Raw genomic sequence first — 22,661 nt, 5'->3', positions numbered from 1 at the left:
TTTATGCTAGTCAAACCATTATAAGACTGGGTTTATACGAAGCAGTATTTCCACTCAAGACAGGGATTTATCATAAAGACATTTAAAACTGGTTACACGCTATGTTTCACATTTCATTCTCAGCAAGTTGAAGGGTATGATGTCACTTAAAAAAATTGCTCAAAGTTCACAGGGATGCAAGCAATACCAGATTCTGACTCGGGCAGTTTGTCTTGATAACTACAGAGCTGAGTTTATAGGTTGGTTGTACATGTTCATTGTATGCAAATAATAATAAAAATAAAAACCATTAAAGAGCGTTAATAAGGTTGCAAAATCAGGCAGGCAGCACCCTCACTGCCAGAACTAAGGCTGCCTGCGTGCCTGTTAATCACTTCCTTTCTGTTCGTGCCTTATGGGACTGGTTGCAATTATATGATAACACACCATTTTTTCCCCAAACATCTCCAGATTGTTGGTGTTCATTTAATGAGCAGGTGTTTAATATTTTGCTTTAGTTGTACTGTTTAGTGGGTGGCCTCCTGTCATACTAATCAAACTTCACTTCAAAGGCAGAATTATTAATTTCCTCGTGACCTCTATTACACATATCTTAAAGCTTCATGAGCAACTCACTTATTTTCGTAACTCCTCTCCAAGGTGTGATTGAGATCTTAGAAAGCAAGCTAAAAAGTATCTGCTAAATTTTTATGCCCAATCTGAGCCACAAAACTGGCAATTTTTAAGGGGCGGAGAGAATGAAACACTAATTTTGTGTGTTCAAAGCTCAGCTTCCATCGAATTCAGTTGCAGACAAAAAAAAATGTTCACCCCTTTTATAAATCAGAATATCAAGTCAGAAAATTAAGGAACACAAAACCACCTGTTAGTAATTATGCAAATGAGTGACAGCATCAGATAGGAATTCCATGATAGTAGCAGGGGGACCTATTGGCAGGGGAAAACGTATTTTGTCAGCAGAAGAATAGACATGCTCAAGAATCTATAGCACTTTTCCAGATGACAGAGATAAGAATATGTCTAACGGGCAGAGATTCTTCTCCCCAAGCCATTGCTTTTGTCCTATTCCTGTTCCTGCCCAGGACCTGCAGGTTTCAGCAACGTTTGGGCAAGTAAATTCAGTTCTAGTCTCTTTCCACACATTGAAATCTTTACTATTCCACATTTCAAGTCTGTGTACAAGCCATATCCAGCTGCTGACTGCTTCCTTAGCCAATTTGTCTCATCTTAGCCCAGAAATATCGTATCGGACCTGCACTTAGGACAGAAAGCTTCCTCCATTCCTCTCCTTCAAACCTTTGCCCATTTCTCTCCAATTATTCCTTTTACTCAAAACTGCAAGAACTTCAACATTTTTAGAGAAGAGTGAATTATTTTGGCAATTTAAAAAATAAATAAATTAAAATCAGTTTTCTAATCAGGCACAGAATATTTTGGATAAAGCCTTTTTAGTTTGACAAACTTATTAAAACTGGACAAGGTAAAAAACCCTATCATTTCTTAACATTAGTGCTAAGCAATGCACTTGGTCCACCTGTAACTATGTGAATCTAGATGGGAATTTCTTTATGAAACTTTCTGCAGGTTAGCAACAGCATCTTATTCACAACTGCTCTCCTAAGAAGATCTCAGACCAAACCCTGCTCTGAGCTCATACATAATACATTCTTCATTTTGGTATTTTTTTTTCAGAGATGATCCTAAACTAAGAAATTTAGATCCAGATTGACATTTTGATTGGTGATTTGGAGGCCCTTGGTACACCCACATCGAATTTAAATAACTCTGTGTGTACCTGCGCAACGGCTTGGTCTGCACACAAAGATTATTTTAGACCACGTTTATAAAAGCTGCATGTAAACAGCTAAGAAATTAGTGTGTGCATATTGATGAAATTACTACTTGTGGTTGTAAATTCTTCTCCACAGGAGATGAGGAAATAAATCCCTGTCGCATGTTGAGGAGAACCCAGAAAGTAAATGGCCCAAAGGTCATTAGGTAAATCCCTGGATTCCACATCTGGGCAATTTAGGAGCATACACCCACACGTTTGTTTCAGATCAGCTTCTTAAACTGTATATTTTCAAAAACATTTAAGAAGTTTCCAGAAAATAAATAGCTATGAAAGGACAGATCCCAGTTAGCGAGGACATGCAAACACCATTAACTGCTGGTTCCATTTTTCCATCATCTCTGCATTTTGCACAGCGTGAATCAGGAAAGAACAAGTTACCTCTCATGTTGTTTCCTGTATTTATATCACTCAGAAAACCCCTTGAATGTGTCCAATAGCTAATTATACAGCTATAAAGTGATCAGAGCGAATGCCATTGCCAATGCAATTAACATTCTTTATATGAGATTAACTGGATTTGAGTCACCTGCATAACTTGCTTACAATGTTAATCTCTCAGGAGACAGAGCGCTGCCTGCCCAAGCATGCTAAATAAAGAAGGTTTCTTCACACAGCCAGGTCAAATTTAGTTTAAGAGCTAATCTTGACAAAAAAATTTTTTTTTTCTTTTTTTTTTTTCCTTCTGAAATGGTTTGCCCATAAATAAAGCCTTGTGGTATAATTAAACATTGTTATTCTGTCAACAGCATCCAGAACGCAATATATTTGAGAAACAACAAGAAAGGGTGATAAATTAAAATCACAGACATATATAAAAATTTTAATATAGCTATTTTATAAGCTTTCACTGAGTAAATAAAGTACCTACTTCCCAGACTTTCTCTGATGAATATTAAAAATCTTTGAAGAGAACTATAAAATAGGTCATGGTTATATGTCATGTCAACCAGTCATGCTATTACTAGGGTGACCTTTATAACTTCAGAATAAACTTTGCTTGCAGTTATAAAAGGGGGTTGTTAATGCAATCTGGACACACATCTAACAATCTGTTGCAGAGCTTGAGATATGCACTGCAAGGAAACCTACAGATCCTAACCAGAAACAGGAAAATGCTTTCCTTGCTTTGGGTGCTGACACAAGTTAACCTCAGAACTCAATTTTTCCCATATTTAACAATTGGTCTGAGTATCACAGTCTATTACAGAGGCTCAGATGACCTTCAGATATATTATTGCCCTTTCTCTGTTCCTCAAAAAGTTAGACAGCCATACATGAGGCCTCAATCTAATTAAAATGATCCTAACTACCCTTAATATATTTTCTCTGCTGAGGCAACTGCTAGAGTGAAGGATTTGATGGTCCCCATAATGCAGAGCTTCAATTTGATTTGGAATTGTTTTCTCTGTCTTTGCTGGAGAGAAGACATAATTTTTTTAAAATGTTTTTGTGTTCTAGAAAGAGTATTAAAGTAAAAATTAAAAGGCTTTGTGGAGGGATTTAATAGCAAATGTTAAAAATAAAAGCTTTTTTCCCTTTAGCATTCTGATGCAAAAAGAAAAAAAAAAGGAAACATTAGATGGTTGGAAGCAAATCTCACTTCAGAATGCTGTCAATAGCATAGATATTTTATTAAATACAATGTAGTCTGGATGAAGTAAAGCTCTCTGCCAAAAAAGAAGACATGGAATAAGACAGGATATTACGATCTGACTAAATTTACCTATGTTGGCCAAATAAATGAAAATACAATTGCAAAAGCAGACGGCTTTATATTTAAAGACATTCTTCTACTGCCTCCTTTTAGGCACTTTTCTATTTTTCATTTAGAAATAAGCACCTTCTGCTCCCTAAGCAGCACCCAAGGTGAGACAAACTTGCCCAGTAAAGGCATGGAGCACCGACAAGAGGCACATGCATATGCAGTAAAATTATTTTTACCCATTACTAGTAGTTTTCTCCTTTTATATGTGTCTACAACCGTGTTCATTTCAGTCTTTACTGACCATTCTGTGCAGACCTTGGAGACCAAATCAGACCCTTTTTCACAGCAGTATCATTATCCTATTACAGCTCCTCTGTATCTGTGAATAACAAATATTGTAAAGACAAAGTGGCTTTTTGCAAATTGCCACAAGTAAACTGCAAGTGGGAAATACAAGTATTGGAAAAAAACCTGGAAAAGCTTTCATCTGAAGGGTACAAAACACACAGTGCTGATTTCCCTGTCTCGATGTGTGAATGTATACCTGGTTTTGGTAGATTTTTCCATGTGACTGGGAAAGCTTCTGGGAATAATTTCCAGGATACAATGGGACAAGACTCTCTGCTAAGGCCTTCCACATAAGCAGAGCTCAAGAAAGTAAAATGGGACACAATGTGCCCCCAATCCTTCATTAAAGGATTTTTGGATTTTTTTCCTCTAATGCCATGTCATCACAGAATACTCTTCCTGAAACTATGGCTTCTCTTTCAGCCTGACAATATCTACAGAACATCAAACACAAATACTTCTTCAAGCATCAGACAAAAGTACCTCTTCATCCCATAGGACCTTATTAGCTGAAAAAAGGGTCAGGTACCAAAGTTAAAATCAAAGATTAATCCAAAACAATCTTTGTTATGTCCAAATTGACATATCTTTTAAAGACGTTTTTGTACTCTTCTTAGTTATGCTTTATATTCTTTTGAGGCTCTTCTAAATATATCTTTTTCCACTGCTTGATGCCAGTCTCTTGAAGCTGATATACTAAGGCTTTCATTGATTTCACTGAGCTTTAGAATCAATATACAAGACATACCTTTGTACATGCACTTCAAATATATCATTTTAAGTCCAAAGGAAAAAAAAAAAAAAAGAAGAGTCTGAAACAGCTAAAACGACTTGAAAACTTAGAACAGGGCAATAGCATGACAAAATGATAAAGGTTATCTTAAAGAGTAATTCCCACTTTATTTAATTTCTGGCTCCATATTATGTATTTACAAACAAAGCTTTCTTACAAATTGGAATTAAACTGGTTCTGTTTTGCATCTTGCTTTAATTCTGTTCAGCCAAAGGCTATGAGACCAAACACAAGCAAAGCAACCTAATTTGTATCACTTACGCTTCTGAAATTGGCCTTTAGAATAATAAAGTCCCACGCTGCCTCTTTTTGGATTGATGTCATTAACTTCCTTTAAAGGACAACTCCGTCACAGCCCCTGTTTTCTTGCTTTCCCCCAAGATTGCACCTTGGAGCCTCATAAAGGCAAAAACTAGCAATAGTGCTTGAAAGAAAAGACTAACAAAATTTAGTGCATCATCGTGACTGTTCAAAACACAGGAATAATTTTGGGTAGCACTGCTTATATGCTCAGTTTGCTTTATGGTATTTTGCTATGAACGTTTGACAGTTTTCTGCTAGTAGAAGAATCCTGACTTGGGAGCAAAAGAAATGCAGTCTGCATCAACACTACCAGCATACAGTTAGAAGTGCCTGAATGTTGAAAACAAGGTTTCAAGCAGACAAGCTTGGGAAAAAAAAAAACACATCAGTTGTTTTGTGAAAGTTCTACATGTATTATTCACAACTATCTCTCAGCAAGGGTTATTGAATGGGTACCCAGCCAAGTGGATATATTCTGCCCATGGGAAACTTTTATTTTCTCCCCCTACTTCTTTCCAAGGTTCTTATTGTCCATTTTATTTTTTTGTTTCTAAACTCAGGAAAGGTGTAATATTTTAGGTTAGGCTTCCCTGCTGTTCCCCTCAGGCCACCACACCGAGTCACTTTTTCCAGAGGCAATGCCTCCAGCTAAATTTTCTGTACAGGGAGCCAGAGAGCTGTCACGAGCCACACGCAGAAGTGAACTTCAGGTATTACAGAAAAACTTGCAAAGCCAAAAGTAACAAGTGGCTGGTTCCCGGAGAGGTTTGAGAACTAGTATGAAACAGTTCCTTTTCCTACATAGTGTAGTTTACTAAGGCCACCTTCACTCTAGGAAAAGGGTTTGGAGGGTTGCTATTCGGGAAAGGAGGAACGAATAAACAGCTAATTAATATGCATTCCTCTCCAGAATCATCACCAGCTCTAGGTTTGTCAGTCATCTAATTAAATTCTCTAAGTCTCTTAGCTAAGATCTTTTTATTTTTGTTGTAAAGTCCATTTTCAAATATGTGCGAAAGAACTAAAGTTGGACTCATCAATTGCATATAAGTATTATGCTATTTTTAGCATATTTTGCCTCAAAATTTGCCCTATTCCCATGTTCCTCAAACCTCTGAGTCATATTAGAAGGTGGCTGTGGACTTAACATCTGATCCCTGGTCTTGCCTGTGCTCACTGAAGCCAATTTGAACATGCACAGCCGACCTGATGTTTCCCATTCTCTGGATTTATTCCCCTTCTATCCCCGGATAGAAGGGGAATTTTAGATAGAAAGATACTGAGATAGAGTACTTTAAATACAATTTTCTTTTGGTAGTCTAACACAATGATGTAGCATTAAAATATCTAATCTCACTTATTGCTGATTTTGTTCAGTATTCACCAAATAATTTTAGACTGTATTTTTGCAAGTTGATTGTTATGACTATATGCTGTAAAAAATTCAGAATATTGCAATTGGCTATGTATTCTTGTACATACCAAGATAAACCTAATATTTTTCATAGCCTGGCAGGATATGAAATTACATGCACATTTCAGTTTTCATTCCTACAGTTCAATGCTTTTTAACAAATTATTTTCTTAAGGATTTCTTAGGGCTTTGTAGTTTAGGACTGCAATTTGCTTGCTATCCACAGGGAGTATTACCAGAGATTAGCAGTACTTAAACTGATGAAGGAGATATGTCATGTCTTTTTCACATTTGTGTAAAGGCACAACTTCAACAGATTGGCTGCAAAGGACATAATAATTTGATAGAGATCCTTTCTCTGCTTTTTTTTGCAATGTATAATAGTTCTGCCTTTAAAAGTTGTGTGTTTCCATGAATCCACAACAAACGAAGTGAAGTGGAAGCCTTTACAGTCTTGTAATGCTGGAAAGCAGGAAATATTCAGTCATATGTCCAGTAGAATTTGCTCAGATCTTGTCTAGCAGAAACTTTTCTTTTGTGAATCCCATAATATGTTTGAGGGTTTTTTAAAGTGGACAAACTAATGCTGAATTGCACATACATGCAAACACAGAGATAGCAATATGACTGGTTTTTCCAGTGCACCATATTAGGCAGAAGGTGAAAAAAAATAGGAGCATCTGCCTCAGAAAGGACCTTAGGATTTCTGTTAAAAGTCTTACTAGAATTACAAACAGGCTTGTTTAGAACTTTAATATTGTATATTAAGGATATCAAAGAGCTGTAGCAGGAGGGAACATTAACACTATTTCTGTTTTGTTGGCATGTATGTTTTCTTTAGCAGTGAGGGTTCTGTCCTTACTGATTTTCCTTTGTTTGCTCAGAACCTCTTGACTAATTCCTACAAAACCATGCCTGCAGGATGTATCACAGCAGGATTTTGTGGCTTTGCTTCTTGTCCAGTTGTTAGCAGGATGGATCCAGTTCTAGGTTCAGTTACTACTCTATTTTTGTTCTGGACCCTAACCATGGAGGGAATGTTACCTAACAACTTCTTGCCTTACCTATCAGGTCTAGAAGCTCTTTCACACAGGAAACCTATTAATTTTTGATTTATTCAGCAGCACCTGGCTTACAGGATGAAAAGCTGTTTCATGCCCTCTAAAAACCAAATGAAAAAAGTCTCTCTCTATATACAGAAAAATGATTTCATCATTTTCTCCAAAGACATTTTACTGATCAAACAGACGTTTTACTGATCTTTCGTGCTTTCCTACAGAGGTTTGATTTCACAACCCCACAGGAATATGGAATTGTTTAAATAGGCAAGGTTAGTCCAAATCTCTGGTAAGCAGGCATTGTCAACCGTATTAGAAGTAGCTTAACTACTTCTGGCAATTTTGTGAGGGAGAGCACTGTGCTTAGAAGGAAAACCCTGAGCCATCACAGCTCCACCACTACAAACCGCAGGTTTTGAAATCTGCCTTCTTCAGGAACTGTGAAATGCACTCTAAGCAGTACTGCTGTGTTTTGTTAACCTTGTTTTGGCTCACAGTTTGACGAGCCACCCAGGGCAATCCAGTCTATGGCATTTGTGGTGACGAGGAAATAAAGGCAAGAGTCACTTTACCGAAGACAGTGAGCTCTGCGGGGTCGCTGTCCCGCTCCCCCACCATGTTGGTCCCCACACAGGTGTACATGCCCGCGTCGCTCTTCCTGGTGTTGGAGATCATCAGCTTCCCGCCACGGATCTGTCTCAAAACAAGGAACATATTTTTAACTTCAGATAAACAAAGTATACCAGGGAAAAAAAAAACAAAAAAAAAGCTGCCTTCTCGGGCAACAAGTTCCACAATCAAGGTGTTTTAAAGTTTTGCTTGTAAATATACGTATGGCTTTAAAATTATAAAGTATGAAAAAAGGGAAAAAAAAAAAAAAAAAGCTGCCTTCTCGGGCAACAAGTTCCACAATCAAGGGGTTTTAAAGTTTTGCTTGTAAATATACGTATGGCTTTAAAATTATAAACTTATATCTTTAAATATATTTAAGCTGTTCTAGAAAATATTTTTATCATACTGACTAATTTCAGCTTGCAACTAATTTCAACTACTGAATAATTCCAACTGCACTCCATTTTTTTTCCTTCGGTGTTCATTAGATTCTTTACATTTCAAAGTTTACATTTCTTGCTGCCTCTTGGCAGCACAAAGAGCTTGTATTTCTTGCATGATGATATTTAAAGCACTCTTGACATCTCTCAGAAGAAAAAGGCAGTTGGATTTAGTTTTATTTAGTTCATTTAACTGGTTTCTTAACAGTTTCCTTGATCACTGATTAAGACAGTTTCTCTCTTTGCTGTGGCAAACAGACTGAATCTGGCCCAAACTGAAAATTCACCTGAGTCTCGTAAGACTTAACATTTTTTTGGCTACAAAGGGTGCTTGTAGAGGGAAAGAGTAGGATAGTTGAAAGAAATAAAGTAAAAATTTGCAGCTTGTGAAGTCACAGACAGTGTCAAAGGTTAGACAATGGGGTGCTTTCAGAATAATCTAGGAATACAGCCATAGAAACTTGAGAGTCAGGGAATGATAGCCAGCTCCCTGCAACTCTTCCTTCTCTACTCTTGTGTAGACCCTAGCAAAGAGAGCCTGGTCCACAAATAGCAACAACTTAGGTTGCTTGACTTGAAATCATTCCTTAGGCACCCAAAGCCACAAACAATCTTCCTGATAGTACGTCCATGTTGAATAAGGTCAGCACTGAATCATTACATACAACATAAAACTTTATTGAAGGAATATCATTGGTGAAAAGCTAAGCATTTAAAAATTAGGAATGAGATGTCCTCACACCCTTAATTTATCCCAGTTGCTCGCACAGACCATGATTTATCTCTACTCCCTTGATAAGTTAGGTATTTCTGCTGGATCCTTTTTCACTCAGTACGAGAAATGAACAGTCACAGAATTCAGCCAGTGTTACTCAATTAGTCAATATGGATTCATATTCAGGAGTCATAACTCTTTAGAGGGTGACTTCAGCCTTCATTTAGAATGCACGTCCAAATTACTACACTAAATACAACTTTACCAATATCATCCTAAGCTGTTGGGTTTTTTTCCCATGTGGTATTTTTCTACCTCAGAGATATGACTGAATTTACCTATAAAACACCTCTCTGATATAAAGTCTGATTTTGACAGTTCAGAGAACTGAGATGTAGAAAAGATAAGGCCAAATGGCTCAAAGACATCCACCAAGTCCCCCATCTAACTGAGCACCTTACATGACCAAATCTACAGCTGAATGGATCTCCATTGCACTGGACAAACCAACCCTCAGAGAAGTTCAGGGTGGAGAGCCAAACCAGAAGCGATAAACAACCTTCTGCCCTCGTTTGGGAAAGCTCAGAGAGGCAATCTGCCAAAAGTCTCTGTGGGAAAAGCTATAAAACCATAAAGTTCTGGTGCTCTTGGCTGTGTGTCCTGTGTCTGCAGACAAACAACCAGCGAGTTGTACTCACACTGATCCGCTCCTCCCTGTCATCAATGCGGACTTTATCCTTCTTCCAGTAGATGGTGGGCTCAGGGTGTCCTCGAGGCGGCTGGCACTCCAGGATGGCAGGCTCTCCAGCTGCCACCACCACATCTGTAGGGTTCTGGCGGAAGTCATCCCGTAGCACTAATGCAATAAATGAGGGAAAGAAGGAAAAAAAATTATTAGACGCGATGACATTGTAAGGGGGGGGGGAAAAATACATGTAGAAACATATAATATTAAACAAACAAGTCAACCTTTATTCTGTGACGAGTTAGCATCTTACATTGACTATAAATGATCTCATAAAAGAAGCTGGTGGGTGGGTCCTTTTGTCCAACGGAGGCAGATTTCACACACATGGCTTTTTTTCCCCTTGCTTTTTTCTCCAGATAAGAACACTGCTCTGCATTTAAATTGGAAAGACCTGTAGCACCCCTTACTCTTTTTAACCTTGACAGGGTCACTTTCCATCGTTGCAAAAGTAGCATTGCAGGTAGGATGTTCAGTTCTTTTCATAACAGAAAACAACGTGCTGAATATCTGCCTTGCCTGGACCTCCAGCTTCAGCACAAGCTAGGTAAAAAAGGGACAGAACTGACCCTGAATTACAGAGTTACACCTTGATTAAGGCTGTTATTGTTATCCCTGTTACTACTGTTATCACCAAATACATACCAAAGTGATCACCAGTTCCGAAAGGTGTCAGAGAAATCAAGCTGTTACTATTGTTCTTCCAGCACATTTATTTCTTCCTTCTATATATTTAGTTCTAATATTTCTGCAACTTCGACCAGTGCTGTCCCATGACATAGAAAACAAAGGGCATTTAAATCACTGAGCTCTTTGAGAACTAAATTAGGCATCACAGGCCAACTTGTTATGTAAATCAAGCTTCTATAAAGAAATTAGGTCCAACTAGCTGGCTTCAGTGTGTTAAAATGATATCCACTTCATCGTTATTCTTCCATGTGTGTCCTAGTCTCTAGGTTAATTGACATTCTTATAAACATAAAACTGAAAATAGCTCTAGATGAGCTACTGAAATAGAATTTAGGGCATTGCCCCTCCTTGAATTTCAGCTACGTATGGCTTTCATTAGAGCTTTAAAACAGTTCTCGCCCTTAATGGAACCAGGGCCCTCTGAGAAATTAGAAAACACTGTATCCTAGTGAAGGGGCAAGTCAGGAAGAGTTCAGCAGAAATTGCTCAGTCTCATTTCATAAGCAGAGATAATTTACTGCTTTCAATGTTAATAAAATGTGCCCCATTTTAACATTGGGAACGGAATATTTTTCTGTTCTGTAATAAGCCAGAGGAAAAATATGATTAATACGTACAAGAATTGGTTTCTGAATAGGCTGAGGGGAGTGGGCTGTATATATGTGGCACTCAGAACGACATACAAGGTAACTTTTATAGTTCCCCATTTTGGGATACACAGGTAGATCCCAGAGGAAGGAGGGAATTAATTGGAAGTTAATTCCTTTTCTAACACACACACAAAAAAAGAGTGACTATCTAGGTTTCGCTCTCAAAGTATAAAACAGAAGTGACAGGATGAAGTTGGCAACAAATGCAGCTCTGGCAAAGACCTGAAGGCTTCTTAGGTGACATACCCAATGGATACATATTTTTTCCAACAGAAAACAAAAAAAAACTCAATCCCAAAATATTTCTGATTAATACAAATCACTTGTATGCTTCTGATTTGCGGTAATCAAATTGACAGAAATGGAATTTATAGAACTTCAAGATCAAATGGAAGAAATAACTTATGCAATGCACTGCACAGAAACATGATGAGGATCATGGCCTGCTGACTGTTTGGCAGTACAACATTTTGCAAAGCCAAGAAAGCCAATACCATGGCAATTTCAGGGAAAGAACTGCAGAAAAAGTCTTACAAAATCACGGCTTTTTTAGGAAGCATCTTCCTGTATCTCCATGATCCCTATGACATACAAGAAGAAAAAATACTTCTATACAATGCTATGCCCACTTTCGTATAACTGGCAAATGGATAAAAATCAGCTCCCTCCATTACACACAAAATAATTATTTTTATTGGCTTGATTCTATTTGCAATTACAGAACTTCAGTGCAAATCTGCTAGTGGAAAATCCCCAGAAAATCAGCAGATCCCACCACATAATGGCTTTATATTCCTTGACTCCTAACTCCTGGCAGCAATATTAAGGACAGCATTTTCCTTGAACATTTCACTCTGCTATATGAACCTGACAAATACAGTTTCCTAGAGTGATACACAGCAAATTACATTAACTTTCTCTGAATCATCCCAGCAACTGTGTAAGGTTCCAATCAGCCTCAGAATATGAGGCTAAGAGGTGATTTGATTTTATCACATTCCTTTATCCAAAGTCTTACTGCAAAACTGGCTTGAATGGAAGACAAAATTGATGCTACAGGCCTTGCTTAATCTTGCTCTGTACCTCAGCACATATGCGAGTGTTGAACAGATATATCTCATCATTTCCATCTAAAGTATTCTGTGTTTTGGAGAAAAACAAAAAATGGTTGGAGGAAAAAGAAATAGGGAAAAAAAATAAAGCTGTGACAGAAAGATAAAGATAAGAGAAAAATGCGTGGAATATAAATTAAAGAAGGAAAGCAACTTGAAGAGGAAGAGAGGGAACACTAAGTTTAGGGAGCGAGAGAAGAAAAAGCCAGGTAAAGAAAGGGAAAAAAAAAGAATAAAAGCAGAGAGAAAAACAGGGTAAAGAGCAGAGGGCACAGGCTGCCATTCCTGTGATTCAGTGCTTTTAAAGAAATCTAACAATGGAAAAGCACAGACATTAATCTGATCAGCCCAGCCAATCCAGAACATCCAAACATCACCCCAAGAGAGGGGGAGCAGGGAAGAGGGGGCCAGAGTGCGAGCTGGTGAGCTTGGCTGTCCCCCTCCAGTGGCACAGGAAGCCACAGAAGAAAGGAGCATCGACTGAAGTTGAGTTCACACATATTAGCAGAGTAAATGGAAAAGTTGCAGCACAGCTTAGTGCATTCACCATATCTAATGGTACAATCATCTGTGAAAACAGAAAATGATTGAGAGCTGCAGAATATTCCTCAGCCAATTATCCACAATTGCTGGGTACTTCCAGATAACTATTATTGTGCCTGAGCAGATCACCCTTTCCACACACCAGCAAGAGGCTTTTGTTCACTTGAGGAGCCAGCCCTCTTCAGGGCCCTTTTGGCAGGGCACAAACACTAATGTTTTAAAAATTCAACACAGGTGGGAAAAACATTCCACCAGCCTCCTCTTCCTCATCCTGTGTTCTTATTTTGCTTTATTCCAATTTTAACATAAGTTACACATCTCCCTTTGTGCCTGCGTGGGTGTTTCCCTACATTTTGGGTTTTTCCCTACATTTTGGGTGTTTCCCTGCATTCTTTACCGTGAAGGTGTTGAGGCACTGGAACAGTTCCACAGAGAGGCTGTGGATGCCCAATCCCTGGAGGTGTTCAAGGCCAGGTTGGATGAAGGTCTGAGTAACTACTGGAAGGTGTCCCCGTTCACAGCAGGGGCATTGAGACAAGATGATCTTTCAGGTCACTTCCAACCCAAACCTTTCTGTTATTCTATGATTTACCAAGGGGTGACAAAGAGAAAGATGTCTGGCACCCCTCCCTACCAACTCTGGCACCTCAGCGCAGCCGGTTCGGTTCCCTTTGAAGGGCAGGATCCCAGGGGGCTGCAACAGCGACAGAGAGGGGAGATGCTCCTCTCCTCCAGCCCAGTTTCAGCTCAAACGTTTAAAAAGGCAAAGCCTTGGAAGGGCAAAAGCTTCTGGATGGCTAAGCCTTGCTGTCTGGAAAGGCACCAAGGGACTGGAGCGCTGGAAAGGACAGCTAACGCGTACACACAGCCCACAGTGGTGCTGCGGACAAGAGTTTAACTAAAGTTTGATCGGTCTCTTTGTAGCTTGAAAAGCTGATGCTGCTCAAACAAGATAGATGTCTGTGAGCAGTCACGTTGGTCTTTTAGGCATGCAAAGCCCTGCACGGCCATTTCCAGGTAGCCAGGAGCGTAACCAGGGAAAGGGAGAACATCCAGCAGCGGCAGCGCCGAGATAAACACGCGCAGGGCACGCACCTGCCGGGGCCAGGGAGGGAGGGGGAAAGAGTGAAAAGGAACCCCTGCTACCAAGGCAACTGCTCACCAGCACCTGGCAGCTTAGGCCCAAATCCAGGCCTCGGTCAAACTGATGCTCATAAACTCAGGGAATTACACGGAAACCAAATTAATTTCCTCGGCCGAGGCTCCAGCAATTTGTTTAAAGGAAGTGGAGATAAAGCCCCGATGTTTATGGGGTAGGAGGGAAGGTGGCCGGGTCAAAATTATTCTAGGCTCGATATCCATGCCTTAATCCTGCTTTCCAGCTTCCAGGCCCTTAGAAAGAAAACATTTTTATAGGATTTACATTTACATGATGATTACAAATAACCATCTGTCTGCTTCCACTTTTTCAATCTGGTCCATGTCCCACGAGCCCCCAGCCTGTGGTCAGAGCAGCTAAGCTGGAAGGAAGAAGTGGATGCCCGTCAGGAGGCTTTGGGATAATTGCATTCTTCTCCCACCAGCGCTCGTCTCTCCACCTCCTCCCCCTCGGCGTGCACGGTGAACATCTGAGATTACCGGGAACAGGAGGGAGGGAAAGAGTATCTTTTTTGCCTTTTTCTATGAATGATAATGTCTTAAAACACAGCTACATCTGTTGTGCTGACTAGAGGGTATAAAGAGATATCCAGTAAATGTTAATAGGCTGTTGTAACTTGGGTCCTGGTGGTTTGTATTCCCCTTTCTGTTCCATTTTGTGCTTATCTCAGGATAATATTATTCTTATACAAAGACTTTGTGCAGACACATCAGTGACAGTTTGGTCACCCGCCACACAGGTAGGTCTCCCCTGATCCAAGGCACTCCCCCACAGGCATTTTCCTAAATCCTCATCTCTCCACCACTGTCTTGGCACTTCCCACCTCTGATACATACTGATAGGAAAAACTGACATGAATTATTATGTCAAGTAAGTGCCCAGATGTCATGCAGTGGACAGATTAAAGGATTATTATACTTTAGGTAGCATATGGTGCTAAGGGGTATTTTGGAACTTGACTAATGTGTATGATCTACTGAAATGGTCCCTGAGCAAGCCAGTACTACCTGCTGAAATGGGGTGACAGAAAAAAATCAAGGGGTCACAGACAACTCTCCTTGTGAAGGATAATAATACACTTTGTTTGAAGATGCCCCACCTCTTTGTTTCAGCAGCTGCCTCTGTCACATTTTGTAAGGAAAATTTAAAAAAAAGAAAATAATCACAACCTAGACAATAGTCTTAGGCAAGACTGTCAGGGAGCTCTTGAGCTCCCTCTGCATGGGCACAGCCTGGAAAAAGCTGCTACCTTTAAAAAAAAAGAAAACTGATTATAAAGAACTATACACTTTTTCCTTCTGTTCTTTTTCCCATCCTTCACCTATCTCTTGATACTGATATTGCCTAGCAGACACGAACACTAGCTAAAGTACTATGACTCAGAATGTTCAGACTTTACCTTAAAATGAGGCCCTATACCCAAGAGAACCATTTTCAGAGGCATTAAGATATTTTCAAAGAGTCTAGTAGCTTCAACAATGTTTGATTAGTAGGGTACCTAGAAATCAAAGTGATGAAGTGAGCAGTACAGAGATTCCTGCATCAAGAAACAAAAGGAGAATCTTCTTCCTTGCCAATTCAGCAACTTTCTTTGGCTTCATCCATTTTTCTCACTCAGTATTTCATGTGCTTCTGAACTCAGTAACTTTGTACTTAAGTTAAGGATAGCTTGCTTTTTATTCTCAGACCTCAGCAAACACAAAAATGTGGAAAAAACGCTCCATTCTGACACATCCTCTAAAATGTCTGATTGCTCATACATACAGATATAGACACAGAAAGAATTTGGACTTTATGATGAACAATAATGTCTTAATTTCAGTCTGAGGTGTACCCCAACTAGCTGATTGTACAAGAGTCAGGAAAGAAGGCAGGCTTTTTCCTTTCTTATTTCCAGAACACACTGCAGGAGTCAGAGTTTGAAATCTCTCTCCAGCAGCTAACCCAGTTAAGGGCACTGCCGACCTATTTTCCCTTTTACACAGGTACACAAGTGATAGTTGTTGCAGACATTAGCTTATTATTTCTTTCTGATTTTTTCAGGGCTGCTATTTGTGCTGAATTAAGCATATGCAATACAGCCTGAAAACATTTACTGAAAAATGGTGTAACGTCTTTGTTTTTCTTGTGATTCACTGTGATCACTTGAATGCAATCTGACATCTCTGTAATATTTTTTTTCTGAAAGATTTTATTTGACTACTAGATAGCAGGAAGAGTGGAGATTTTTCTAATTTAGAACATAATATATTTATGTTTAAGCTTCCTGATTGAAAACAAAGTTCTATCACCTGTCTTCATTGCAATGAATTTCCAATAACCTTCTCTTTTTTTCAAACTCCCACCTCCTTCCACCAACAAATTCTGAATGCTGCAGTTAACAGTCAGCAATCTCATTACCCATCTGCTATAAATCTTGAAAAGCATCACTGTGTTTTGACAGTCAAGAAAGGCAAAGGGAAGCAATAAGCATAACCAAGTGTTCTTTATGGATGCAAATATCCTGAAGACCACATTTAAGTAATTTCAGAAATCTAAAGCTATACAACGTAATATGTTGAAGAATTTTCTCTAGGATACAGGGAAGATTTTTTTTTCTCTTATTCTTAAAGCATAATCACTCTTGATGAATACACTGCACAGCTTGCTAATGTTAGCAAGAGACACATTACTAGGAGTTTTATTTCATTGAAACTAAAAACCCGACCACTTGCTTAAAAGTTCAGAGACTTTCTAGAAGAACTGATACCATAACTGTAGACAACAAACTTTGAAAAATGTGCACAGTCTGTTATAAGTCTTCACATTTAACAAGGATCAGACATCTAGCAGTTTAACTCAAGTCTGAGGTTAGCTTTTACATGCTCTTCCCATCTAATGGACTACCTATTCAGAAAATCATGGGCAAGGAATTTATTTTTTCCCAGCTAAAGGGAATATGAGACGAGGAAGCGAGCACAGCTTAAAAAACACCACCTCACAACCAAAGCACTGTCACTTTTATGCCAGCATGTCTTCTTTGCAGCAAGAATATAGGACTAGTTTCACCAAAAGCACCAGAGGACTCTTCAAATCCCATCAACTATGCTTTTCTCCCAGCAGTGCAGTAGGGAGGATCCTGTTTAGTAAAAAAGGCAATCCTCCACAATCCCTTGTAAGCTACAGTCAAAAAAGGGATAGATCAGACTGAATAAACCTTTGCTCTCTTGCAGTACAGCCATTTTTAAGTTCTAATAAGCAAAATTAGAAAAAAAAAACCAACACACAACTAAAGACAAAAAAACAACCTAAACAAACAGACAAAAAAACCCCCATACCAACCAACCAGCCAACCAACCAACCAAACAGAAACTTACAGGAATTAGAAATATATAAACAATTTTGTAAAGCAACAACATTCAAAAAACCTCAGATGTTCCTGATACACGAACAAAATTCTGGTGGGAGCTTTTCATCATGTGCTTCAGAAGAGCACACAAGAAACTGCACTGTACATTATGAGTTTACGTGCACAGCAGAGAGATTCCCTAGAAAGCACAGATTTAATTAGTAAAGTTCAGAAACCACAGCGTATGAGCATGCAGGTTTACTGTGGTGAGTACAAAAGTAGCATTGCAGCACTATGCTCAACCTAATGAGTGCAACAGAGAGTTTGACACAGCATTGAGCAAACGTGTTTTTTCTGCTTCAAACTGGAGTTGGTTCTCCTAAAACCACTTCAGCTGCTTCAGTCTCCTGGGCTACCAGTTCAAGCCCAGCCAAGACACCTAAAAAATACATGTGCCCTCAGTAAAACAAAGGAATGAGAGCAGATGAGAATCATGAAAACAAATACAAATGAATGAATATTTCTTGTATGAGAAATATAGAATGTTATATGCTTCATTTAGCCCATATAATACAGACTGCAATCTCAGAGCTCCACTGAAGTGTGAATAGCCTCTAATAAACTTCTTGTGTACACATGCACAACACATACACAACAGCTGGGATGCTTTCCCATCTTGGCAGGGGGTCACTGCCACATTACTGCTATACTTTAGCCACATTAGGCAAAGCATCAAACAAAATAGGCTGTTGCCCAACACAGGAATTCTCTTCCATCCATCCCCCCTATCTCCATGCCTAACCATGGTCTCTATTTGTTAATTATGAGCTAAAACTCATCTATTCGATTTTTTGTGAGCAGGGTTTTTTTTTTTGTCAGGGCTTTTCTGTTGCTCCCTTCAGACGCCAGGATTGAAAACAAGATACTTGAGCAGACATAGCAAGGCATGTATTTCTCAGTGAGCTTTTGTAACTCCATCACAAGGGGACTGTGCAGCCACACTTCAGCAGACATGGAGTGCAAGGCGCATCCACAGCTGGCACACAGAACCAGTGGGAGCCGGCTGCTGCTTCCCAAACACCTCACTTCCCATCCTGCAAACTGTCCCCATGTCAATGGGCCATTTTGGGATGGTTGCCAGGTGCCATTTAAACAGGTCTGCTCTATAGGCCAGGCTGGCCTCGTGTCCTCTGTCCCAGGGACAGGCACGTCACCTCACATGGGCTCAGCAGCGGCGGTTCCTACCGGACCTGGCCTTTATCATTCACCTTCTGAAAGGCTCCACTGCTTCCAGTTTTTTTAGAATTTGTCCCAGCAAGTAGAGAATGGAAAATGGAAATGCATAAAACATGTCTGGTGAGACGTTCTCAGTCGTTTGAAGCTGGTGGAAAACCGAAGCCGAGGGAAGGAAGAACTGTGTGTGCAGGGGGTGGGACAGCAGAAGGCCTCAGGTCACCAAATATGTATGCTCACTGCTCCAGTCACATTTGGCACCCCCCCTAAAAGAGTCTACAGCAAAATTCCACCTCCTAAAATTCCTCTACAACTTATGATCTCATATTACTTTAACACTATACCATAAATTAAAAAAGCAAGGATGTATGGCCCAATGACATTGTTCATTAAAACTTCTACCATCTCTGAGGACAATCAAACTTTTTGTTTTTTCTTCCAGTGTTGGAGTTTTCTTTGAAGTTCCATCATGAGATTCTTCCTTCAAAAAAGGAACTTCAAAATCTTTCAAATTTAACAACTGATCAAAAATGTTAGATAATTTTTCTGGATTACCTTGAACAATGCAAAATAATTTGTCTGTCACTTGTCATCACAATATTTTGTGTAATGAATTTAAGTTTCCAGAGCTCTAGAGAACAGAAGGAGCAATGTGATATGTGGAGCCTATATTAAAAATGCTTTTAGGGCAAAGTCATTTGAGTTCTGTCAGTATATTACCACCTAGGAAATAATCCACAGATAACTAGATAAAACAGTAGTTTTCTATAGTCTAAACACGGAAAGGAAGCCCCAGATTTGAGATTTTATGGAAAACAAAAAAGAAACCAGCATAATTTGCCAGAAATCTCTTGAACTTTTGAGCTATTCCAATAGCATAAGGAATGGCCTCTCTATAATATAACTCTCCCACTTATTTTCAAAAGAGAAAAAGAATATAAGAGTTCACACTGCCCTCATTATTATGCACTGCATCGTTCAAGAGAAAAGAAAAAAAATTAAAGAAGCAGGAGCAAAGACCAACCGTGATAGCCTGAAGCAACAATTTTGAAAGGGGAGTTTAAGCATCCAGAGGGAGACCAGGACCTGGGTGTCCATCTCCACCCTCCAGTCACACTGTGCCTGAGACTCCAAATGACCTTCAGCTGAGTGGTTACACCAACTCCCAGACATACTGTTGAAAATATAGTAGCACAGTGTTCTGAATTGCAGTAAATGTGAAACAATCTTTTTTTTTTCCCTATAACTAGTACCACTTTCCCAAAGCACTATTCCATGTACAACAAATTCTGCATAACAGAAAAGCAAACAGTACAATGAAATTAGAAGAATAAAATAAATCCACCATGTGTCACACATCCTTCTAAACCCTTGGTGCTGAACATTCCTCTGGCAGTTCAGTAGAAGAGAAAATCAGGGTAACTACAGATCTGTTGATGGCTTCAAAATAAGAGAAAACTGACAAAGAGCAGAACTCGAATAACAGTTTACCCCAGACTACAGTGAAGAAGCAATCTGAGATGTGCCTGTAAAACAGCTGTTAACATCTGCATTAGTCAACAGCTGGAACAGCCCTTCGGTTGAAGGGCTCACATTCCTCTGAAGTGTCTGAAAGAGCTCTGTTAACCACACAATTAGAGTATGAAATAATTTTTACAATCTTTCTTCTCCCTCTTACCTCCCTTCCAATCACTAGTGTAACAAAAACCCTATTCCAGCTCAGGCACATTTAATAACTAAACATTGAAACAGGTTTGAACCTCCCAGCACAATCAAGTCATTCATTTTCTGCCTTCTTAGCACAGAGCTTAACCAGACACACAGTACCTGTGCCTGCAGCTTCCACAGAGGAGTTAATTTTTGTACATTTGTACAGATACTGTCATTCTTTGATTGCACTGGAAAACTAGAGCCTATACTGCAAGATAAAGTATTCAAGCACCATATGATAGACAAAGAACAATATTGAAAGAGGCAGATTAGATTATTAGACTCGACAGGATTGGATGCAGGGAATTTTTAGCCTGCCACAGTATTCACCTGGGATAGATTTTAGGCCAAGTAGTACAAGTATTTTCTTCTATCACAATTACATTACAAAAAAAATTTTAAAAAATCTCCTGTTTGGAGGATTTTTAACCCAGCTCACTCTACTGACCCAGTTCACAGCCCGGATTCATAAGCAACAGAGAGAATGACAACCTATTACAAGTGGAGAAAATAAGTGGCCAGGAGAGAATAGTACTACTTAAAGTAGATTTTCCACCAAGGAAAATGTGTTGTTAAGCGATGCAATGTACTTCCCTATATTTAGAATAAGGAATATATAAAATACAATAGCTCATATAACCAGTGGGATTTCTCTGAGACCAGGAGAAGTGGAAACATTCTGTAGTTCACTTGTGCAGCTTCAATTAAGGCAAATTGAATTAAACTCTCCCTTGAGGAGGACCTCTGTAGCTCTGCTCCTCCTTTTCTGAACAATTCCAGATGTAGGTGTGGAACATTTTCAGTTTCTCTCTGAAGAATTCCACATGCCTGGCTCTGCTGCCACATTCACACAAGGAGGTGAGCCTCTGGGGGAGAAAACATGGGGCACTAAACTATGTTCAGCCAAGAGTGGGCACATATTTGATTTTACAGCTTACTTCTGTTCACTGGGGCTTCCTTCCTTGCTTAGCAACAGACAGATCCACTGGAAACAATTCAGAAGACATGGACACACTTCTGCTGCTGAACAAATAAAAGTTTAGTACCATGTGGCTCATAATCACACATTCAGTGGCACTTTGCTTTCTTCCTGTCATATCCAGAACTTATTACGTGCTTCACAGCTCTCCTTTGCCCTTCCTTTTGAGCCCATATCGAATCCAAGGCACTAATGACTTCTGCTGTACGGAGTCACCCTTCTAATGCAAGTTTGCAGGTTCCCCTCAGCACGTTGAGGCTCAGAGATCAGAACTGCCACTCCCAGGGCACACCTTTGGTTCTGGCTCATGCAGGAGTGACAAAGCTCCAGCAGGTCCAGCTGCTGGCCACATTTCATGACTTTTCTTTCTCAAGCAGACATTTGCCAGAATGCCCTTTCCCCACAACAGCAGGGTTTAGGAGGTCAAGTCCATTTTACTGGAATTCATGAACGCTTTCGGCCCCTTTCAATGTTTCCCTCACCCCACTGATAGGCTGAGACATGAACAAAATACATACTGGGGTTTTTTGTTTTGTTTTGGTTGGTTGTTTTTTTAAATAGCAGGTCACAGACCTATCCTATGAACAAGGGAACACTACACTAATTCAGCCCAACTAATACTTGCTTAAAACTTTAAAATTTGCTTTCTTGTTCTTCTCTAATCAAACATCTCATGGCTCTGAGCTACAACCCTTCATACTTCTTTGAATGGTTAAACAGAAATGCCAACAGACACACAGCAGTAAATTCAGTGTGTAGCTGAACTTACTGAGCACTGAGAACTTTAAATCCACATCGTGCAGGATCTGAACAACATCTATATGTACATTTGAGTTCACAATGCAGGCAGCAGAGAGCTTTGTGTGGGAATTTACCTGTGATTCCTGGCCATCCAGGAGCCTGGACTGCAGACATTCATCACTGCTACAGTGGGCATGTCAGGAGGGCTGGCAGATTGGATTCAAATCTCTGCCAGTCCTTTTATAAAATGATAAATCCAAGACATTTATTCAGAACCTGCTTCAGATCCTACTGGCAATGGTAAATCCATTAAACTTTGCTTTCACTGTTCATGATGTTTATAAAAATAGTAGGTGGAATTACAAACCAGTAATACAAAGCTTGGTATTTTTCCTCCTCAGATGTAATAATGAGCTGGATAAGAACAAAGTTGACCCAGGGATTTCAATGCAGAAACTTTCATTGCAAACCTGAGCAGTAGTGTGCAAACCCATGTTTTTATGTCAATATAATAAAGGCATTTCTATG

General features: G+C 39.5%; 1 protein-coding gene across 12 annotated transcripts in view; it reads right to left on the bottom strand.

The window, feature by feature from the left end:
• ROBO2 (roundabout guidance receptor 2) overlaps positions 1-22,661 on the bottom strand; it is an 891,080-nt gene that overhangs the window by 141,713 nt on the left and 726,706 nt on the right. For all 12 annotated transcript variants that reach the window (XM_017829032.1, XM_017829038.1, XM_017829041.1 and 9 more), the window contains exons 3-4: positions 9,942-10,099; positions 8,049-8,169 (exon numbers count right to left, since the gene is read on the bottom strand). In XM_017829032.1, the coding sequence (XP_017684521.1) occupies positions 8,049-8,169; positions 9,942-10,099 (279 nt within the window). The remainder of the gene's footprint in view (positions 1-8,048; positions 8,170-9,941; positions 10,100-22,661) is intronic.

This window comes from Lepidothrix coronata, unplaced genomic scaffold, assembly GCF_001604755.1.
Source record: "Lepidothrix coronata isolate B3197 unplaced genomic scaffold, Lepidothrix_coronata-1.0 Scaffold157, whole genome shotgun sequence".
NCBI lineage: Eukaryota > Metazoa > Chordata > Aves > Passeriformes > Pipridae > Lepidothrix > Lepidothrix coronata.
The sequence above is the reverse complement of the archived record's forward strand: the minus strand, read 5'-3'. Positions and strand labels throughout refer to the sequence as shown.